Source organism: Coregonus lavaretus (assembly GCF_964263955.1).
Source record: "Coregonus lavaretus genome assembly, contig: HAP1_SCAFFOLD_4463, whole genome shotgun sequence".
NCBI classification, from domain to species: Eukaryota; Metazoa; Chordata; class Actinopteri; order Salmoniformes; family Salmonidae; genus Coregonus; species Coregonus lavaretus.
Window position 1 is genome coordinate 17,376 of NW_028158906.1, and position 8,569 is coordinate 25,944.

At 38.5% G+C, this 8,569-nt stretch overlaps 1 protein-coding gene across 1 annotated transcript; it reads left to right on the plus strand.

The window, feature by feature from the left end:
* Positions 1 to 3,153: 3,153 nt before the first annotated feature.
* Positions 3,154 to 4,675, plus strand: LOC311123489 (gap junction alpha-10 protein-like; the record flags this gene model as incomplete). Its single annotated transcript, XM_084197749.1, has 2 exons — positions 3,154 to 4,518; positions 4,637 to 4,675. 2 exons carry the CDS (start codon positions 3,154 to 3,156, stop codon positions 4,673 to 4,675), a joined length of 1,404 nt encoding a protein of 467 aa, XP_084053875.1.
* Between the last annotated feature and the right edge of the window lie 3,894 nt (positions 4,676 to 8,569).

The following is an 8,569-nucleotide window of genomic DNA, read 5'->3' on the forward strand; positions in this document are numbered from 1 at the left end:
GTGCCAGTACATGTCCAGGCCCGTCTGAAGTTTGCTAGAGTGCATTTGGATGATCCAGAAGAGGATTGGGAGAATGTCATATGGTCAGATGAAACCATAATATAACTTTTTGGTAAAAACTCAACTCACCTTTTTGGAGGACAAAGAATGCTGAGTTGCATCCAAAGAACACCATATCTACTGTGAAGCATGGGGGTGGAAACATCATGCTTTGGGGCTGTTTTTCTGCAAAGGGACCAGGACAACTGATCCGTGTAAAGGAAAGAATGAATGGGGCCATGTATCGTGAGATTTTGAGTGAAAACCTCCTTCCATCAGCAAGGACATTGAAGATGAAACGTGGCTGGGTCTTTCAGCATGACAATGATCCCAAACACACCGCCCGGGCAACGAAGGAGTGGCTTCGTAAGAAGCATTTCAAGGTCCTGGAGTGGCCTAGCCAGTCTCCAGATCTCAACCCCATAGAAAATCTTTGGAGGGAGTTGAAAGTCCGTGTTGCCCAGCGACAGCCCCAAAACATCACTGCTCTAGAGGAGATCTGCATGGAGGAATGGGCCAAAATACCAGCAACAGTGTGTGAAAACCTTGTGAAGACTTACAGAAAACGTTTGACCTGTGTCATTGCCAACAAAGGGTATATAACAAAGTATTGAGAAACTTTTGTTATTGACCAAATACTTATTTTCCACCATAATTTGCAAATAAATTCATTAAAAATCCTACAATGTGATTTTCTGGATTTTATTTTCTCATTTTGTCTGTCATAGTTGACGTGTACCTATGATGAAAATTACAGGCCTCTCTCATATTTTTAAGTGGGAGAACTTGCACAATTGGTGGCTGACTAAATACTTTTTTTCTCCACTGTATATGTTTATAGAAATTAAGGATTTGACTGAGTACACATTTCTTGACTAAGATTTTTGGTTGGTTGATTTTGGTTTTGGATGGTTGTGAGTGTGACAACATGGTTAATGAATATACACTGTGTAGCCTTTATTGTACATATTTTGGTTTTGAAAATAAAGTTTATTTATTTAACATGGTTTTGATTATTAGTGAAAATATTATATTTCACATGAATTCAATGACTTCACTTTAACTTACCACCCAAATGAATACAGCATATTTTAGGCACATTCTCAACTCCTGCTTAGGTTTTATATCAAAGAGCAGCATATCTTCCGGCTAAAACAAAAAGCTTAAAGGTCATAGTTCAACACACCTATTCTCACAGTTATAGCTGTCATGGGAGAGTGTTAATTAATAATGAATCCTTCTGGAGGGCAATGTTCCAAGGTAGTACATGCTCTAACATACATGGCCAGAAACTGGGACCCATATTATATGAATTGAGGTCACTGCCTTTATTTATTTATTTTATTTCACCTTTATTTAACCAGGTAAGCCAGTTGAGAACAAGTTCTCATTTACAACTGCGACCTGGCCAAGATAAAGCAAAGCAGTGCGATAAAAACAACAACACAGAGTTACATATGGGGTAAAAAAAACAAAGTCAAAAAATACAACAGAAAATATATATACAGTGTTTGCAAATGTAGCAAGTTATGGAGGTAAGGCAATAAATAGGCTATAGTGCAAAATAATTGCAATTAGTATTAACACTGGAATGATAGATGTGCAAGAGATTATGTGCAAATAGAGATACTGGGGTGCAAATGAGCAAAATAAATAACAATAGGGATGGGGTAGTTGGGTGGGCTAATTTCAGATGGGCTGTGTACAGGTGCAGTGAACGGTAAGGTGCTCTGACAACTGATGCTTAACATTAGTGAGGGAGATAAGAGTCTCCAGCTTCAGAGATTTTTGCAATTCGTTCCAGTCATTGGCAGCAGAGAACTGGAAGGAATGGCGGCCAAAGGAGGTGTTGGCTTTGGGAATGACCAGTGAGATATACCTGCTGGAGCGCAGACTACGGGTGGGTGCTGCTATGGTGACCAATGAGCTAAGATAAGGCGGGGATTTGCCTTAGGGTTTACTTACCTTAGCTTACCACTGCTATAACTTCATTCAACTTTATTTCAGAATGATTCTAAGGACACATTCTCTTTCATGATAAATCAGTGTAATGGAATGGGATCATGAGGTTAGAATCACATTTGGGTGTATTATTAACGGTGGCTATTGCAACCACACAGTACCATGCAATGTAAAATTAAGTGTTTCATACATTCCCTAAGGATTTATTTTCCTGTTTCTAATAATTGAGAATTATTAAATGGTTAACTAATTTTCAGGAATCTAAATGGTCTACTAAATATCAATGGCAACAATGTGAATTTGTTCTAATTGTGTCATCTGTTAAGAATTTCATTCATTAAATTAACAGAGCTTGGTCAGGAGGCTTGGCCAGACTAGTCCAATGTCTGAAATAGCTCATCATGCAGTTAACTTGGGACATGACACATTGATCATTCTGTCTGGCCCAATAGATTGGTCACTTTGACTTGGTCAGTTGAATACAATTAGTTAGGTAATATACAAACATAATCACAACCTATAGTAAAGATAAAAACTATTTGGAGAGTTTAAATAGCATGCATTTGACTTTTATTGACGTCCAGAGCTACGCCATGAGATGGTTGGCAGTATTGATAACATGTCCTACTGTGTCTGTGTGGTGTCCTGCTGTCAACAGTTGCGTGTTAAAGCTAGCCCCGGGTAATTGTCCAGTCGTTTGGTGGATCGATCCTTGCATTTTATGAGTCCTGCTTGCAACAGATTGGAGAGACACTCACTGTAGCTATGCTCAGAGATGGGTTGCCGATCTCTTCAATCTGTGGAAACAAAACTTTAATTATACCAAATAATCGGTTCTTTCTGAAGCAAGTGGAACAGACAACCTAGTTGAAATGTAAGTTAATTCTAACTCTTAAATCCTTTGAGATGTTTTATTTTATTTTGCCTTATTGGATCGATCAATTTAGTAAAAGGCAATTGTTTTGCAGTCATGAAAAATATACACAGTAAGCCTTTATGAAATAATTGCTTATACTGTAATATATTTATGTTATACCATGGCCCATATATTTATGTTATACCATGGCCCAGTGGAAGTTTATGTCAAATCAGTTTTTTTTTGTGTGTGTTTGTAAAAAATTTTTTACAGCATAAGGATATGTGAAACAGAAGATGGGGGATTGGAACTTGTTGGGGAGTATCTTAGAAGAGGTACATATTCATTCAACCATTGTGGGAAAAATCTGGCTAACCATCCTTTTCATATTCCGGATGCTCGTACTTGGTGTGGCAGCAGAGGATGTTTGGGATGATGAGCAGAGTGAGTTTGTGTGCAACACGGACCAGCCTGGGTGTAAGAATGTGTGCTATGACGATGCATTCCCCATTTCTCTTATCCGATACTGGGTGTTACAAATCATTTTCGTGTCCTCTCCCTCTCTGGTGTACATGGGACATGCACTGTACCGTTTGAGGGCCCTTGAAAAAGAGAGACACAAGAAGAAAGCTTTCCTGAAAGCAGAGCTAGAGGGCGCTGAGCCTGTTGATGAAGACAGACTGAGAATGATAGAGAAGGAGCTGAGGAAGCTGGAGGAACAGAAGAGAGTAAGGAAAGCTCCACTCAGGGGCTCCTTGCTTCGCACATATGTTTTCCATATCTTGACGAGGTCAGTGGTGGAGGTTGGCTTCATAGTGGGACAATATGTACTCTATGGAATTGGGCTGGATCCTTTGTACAAATGTGAGAGATTGCCTTGCCCAAACAGTGTGGATTGCTTTGTGTCCAGACCAACTGAGAAGAACATTTTCATGATCTTCATGCTCGTCATCGCTGGGGTTTCTTTGTTTTTGAATCTCCTCGAAATATTCCACCTGGGAGTGAAGAAAGTCAAACAAAGTCTGTATGGAAATAAAGGTGCAGATGATGACAGCATAGTATACAGGTCCAAGAAAAACTCCATGGTCCAGCAGGTGTGTGTCCTTACAAACTCATCTCCCCAAAAGATGATGCAGTTCACTCAGACGGCCTACACAATGGATGCTGTCCCATCGTACATGCCTTCAGTAGCTCCTCACAACGATGGTGGTGGCACCAACGGTTCAGAGCAGTATCCTAGACAGCTGGGGGCCGTGGAGCGCCGCTACACTCTGGACCAGAGGAACCACTCATGCACCAGTGATGACTCCAACGGACTTAAAGGCTCAGGCCACCCCAGGCACGACGGAGCACAGCCACCACCTTCCCTCATGGCCAGCCATATGGAGATACCAGCAGCCCTGCAGAACCAGCTGCGCAAACAGAGCCGGGTCAGCGCTCTGCAGGACTACAGTGACGTGAGTGATTCACCTGACAGTGACTACTATCCCACGGCGAGGAAGGCTAGTTTTATGTCCCGGGGACTCTCTCAGACCAACCTGGCCAGTCCTCCTGATAGCCCGAACTCTGGGAGTGGGGCGGACACAGAGGCCAAGCGTATCGCCCAAGGAGAGAGCCCACCTATGACCCCACCTCCAGCTAGTGGACGAAGAATGTCAATGGTAAGTAGAGCCATTACGCAATATGATTTTCAAAATGGAGGATGTGCATTGTAAGATTCTCATCATGTATTTCTAAAGATTCCGATTAAATAACTACTGCATATTTTCACTCTTTCAGAGCATGATTCTGGAATTGTCTTCAATCATGAAAAAGTGAGAACTGGCTGAGGGACCAGAAGGATCTGGGGACCCTGATCGCAAAGCGACACTCCCTTCTAATTGCCTAATTGTATTCATAATAACATATGTATAGAGCTCGCCAGCTTGTAATCCTAAAACCTGGAAATTATTTACCACTGTTTCGTTCAGCCATTCCTATGGGGGAAATGAATGGGGCTTTGGGATAAATGAGATAATATCATTCAGTTAACATTACCCTTATGAATTATGAGCTTGTTTTGATTATATAATTGCTTCAAAATTCAGAAAAAGTGACGTTAGCTGTTGAAGATTATATCATAGAACAAAACGTATAAGACCTCTACTAAGATTGCGTTTAATACAGGCCTTATTTTCGGGATTTATCCAAAATGCCTCCAAAATATGCCATTCATTTCCCCATAGGCTTTGGCCAACGAGCCATGTCGGAGTTAGTTTCTACAAAAAGACGGCATTACTATTGCTCTCTATTGTAGATGTGAAGTAAACGCTTTAGTACAATTATGTTGGCATGGGTAGTTCTAATTTTGTATTTGTCACATGCTATCTTTGCAATAAATATCTGCGGTATCACATTTAATAGAATTTCTGTGGAATGTATGACTGCAAGCTACTTGTAATGACATTTTGCACACGTTAAAATGACATTTGGCTTAAAGTGAGCATGTTCATATGATGAGACAATGGCCTTCTAAGGAAATTCTACATTTTTAAAAGACTCATAGTTTGTGATCGCTAATACACTTAAAACACTGTGGGATATGATAACCTCCACTTTACAAAATATTTTATCTAAAAAATGTAAGAATGATTTTTGGAAGCACTTTGATATTGTTTACCGTACAGAATGATGATAAAGTTGGAGATAGAAGGGCTCTTCAAATTCAACAAAATGTGAATTTATTGATGAACCCTGTTATGGATGTTTTTTCTATTAAATACAATATATTCAACACTTGTCATCTTTCTTGATATCGTTGCTGGGGTTTTCATGCTCAACAATGTGTATCTGCATATGCAGATATAAAAAAAGACCAAATAATGTACATGATGTTTCTTTATTTCATAAACAGAAATGGTGTCTAGACAAAAATGTCATTTATATAACACTAGCAATTGAAATGAATGAAAATGGGGTTTGCACAATACCGTATTTACAATGGTTATTAAGTCATTTTAATTAATTAGGGTCGTGTAGCATTTAAAAATTAAAAAGTTAAGGACTCTTAGTAGAGAATAAGCAAATAACAGCTATTTCAAATTGACAATATTAACAAAAAACTGTCTTCTAGAAAAACGAGAGAAAAACTACTTTGTGACTACAAGTTTAAGAGCTATATTACATAAAAAATGATGCACCAAAATCTACTAATACAATAATCCATATAATCTGTGTAAAAAGCATGTAGAAAAAACACCTGATGAAGTTTGCTGATACAGTCATTGACCAGTAATGAGAGGTATGAAGGATTTCACAGGTAGATAAGTGTGAGAAGGTCTGCACTGGTGGTGACTCAGGGATGGGGGGCGTAAGCCTCTGCAAGTTCTAAGGCAAAAATTGGAGGTGCACTTGTATCCATGTAACTCTGAAACATCCCCAGTTCTATGAAAAGAAAAGTTGAGGAAACGCATCATTTTTTGTTTATAGATGTAAAAACACTAACCATCAGTCCCATTTTAACCTAGCAATTTCTACTTACATCGCAAATGTAATAAACACATCATGACATGTGACACCGTTTTGTAAACATATCAAACTTTTCTTTTACTCCTAAAATGATCTCAGCCTGTGCATTCAATCAGGATACCAGTATATTGTATTATAAAGTTGAGCAATTTGTGAAAAAGGCAAGTTTTGTTCATCTTTTCAAAAGAACAACCTTTGGAGTTGGAGAGACAGTGTTTTTGTTTTCTTTCAGAGAAGCAGCACAAAAAAAAGCCTCTCAAAAAGATAATGCATTCAACGCACCTAGCTTTGCAACAAATATCCACCAACTAATTACCATAGCCAGTTAACAAATCAAATAACATTACCTTTTGTTTGAGTTTTGGCTTGTAAAAAACTGCAGAGGTAAGGAACTTGAGAGAAATCTAAGAAATTATTGTATTTACTACCAAAACATAATTCAATTATATATATTTTTTACTCCAATGTATTGAGTACTCTCTCTTAATGCAGCTCTTAATGAGTTTGATCTGTATTGTGCAAAGATTATTATTCCGTATTTGTAATTGTAGAAATTAGCTTCGGGAGTATAAAACAAGAGGATAGAAGTGAGCTATACTTTCAGACACTCAAACAAAGCCAAAAACCAGCTAAAGTACAAAAGTCTGCTCCAGATTCAGAAATTGAGAAATAAAACGCTTGGCACCCTGAGACGATATACGAGAGCAATGACTAGTCCTGGTTTAGGTCAACCAGACGAATCTCTGTGTGAATGAGATGATGACACACAACAAGCTTATATGACCTGTAATGCTTGAGGTGACTGTAGAGGTGACCCGACCATGTACTACTTTCAACCACTGGTCCCCATAGTAACACCCCATATAGCATAGCAAGCATGGAGTAGCTCTCTCAGGACTAGACGGCTAAGAGGTCTGGACTGGCAATTGACCGGAGGAAGGAGCTACATTAAAAACCCCTCATTACTTTGTACCACCTCCCACTGGGTAAAAACTGGTTGCATCAACGTTGTTTCCAAATCATTTCAACAAAACAATTGAATGTGATGACGGTGAATCAACGATGAAAACTAATTGGATTTGCAAAAAGTCATAAACATAAAGTTAATTCCATAATTAACCGAACTCTAATGACATGGTGATTTTTTTGCTGTTGATTTCACATTGAATTTACGTTAGTTGACAACTCAACCAAATGTATATCAAAACTAGACTTTGAAATGATGTCTGTGCCCAGTTGGTCTCTATCTGCATCCACCAACCAACCTTTACTGGATATCAATCTAGGGGCTCTAGCTAGAGAATAAACAATGATGAGGAATTGTAAATGTTGCGTACAGTACAAACCAGAAATATGCTATGCACTCATTGCTATCCAAAGAACAACATCAATATTAATCATAATATAATTATAAAGACATCTAAAAACAGATATTGAGTGATATCTATTGGTATAGCTTTGATGGGCCGAGGACAATATCAACTTTATGAATTTCAATACATTTTCCCCCAAATTAGACGTTTGTCAAAGTTTAGCCTAATGAGAGTGGGCTTTTCTGGTGGAACGTTATGCTTTACACTTTTACTTCAAAAACTAGAAAGAAAAAGTACATTTATTGGGTAGGAACTGCATGTGGTTTGACAAATGTGTTTCCTGTTTTGTACGTGATAATGGAGACTGATGGATATTGTTCCACTTCAGTGATAGCATATGAATCAGAGAAAAGCCAAAGTGGAAGAAGAACCTCACAAACAACAATTACAACTGCTCTAGACTCAATCCTTCTTTACATAAGAATGCCATTGGACATGTATCGTGTGTGTATTTACAGTGGAGAAAAAAAGTATTTAGTCAGCCACCAATTGTGCAAGTTCTCCCACTTAAAAATATGAGAGAGGCCTGTAATTTTCATCATAGGTACACGTCAACTATGACAGACAAAATGAGAAAATAAAATCCAGAAAATCACATTGTAGGATTTTTAATGAATTTATTTGCAAATTATGGTGGAAAATAAGTATTTGGTCAATAACAAAAGTTTCTCAATACTTTGTTATATACCCTTTGTTGGCAATGACACAGGTCAAACGTTTTCTGTAAGTCTTCACAAGGTTTTCACACACTGTTGCTGGTATTTTGGCCCATTCCTCCATGCAGATCTCCTCTAGAGCAGTGATGTTTTGGGGCTGTCGCTGGGCAACACGG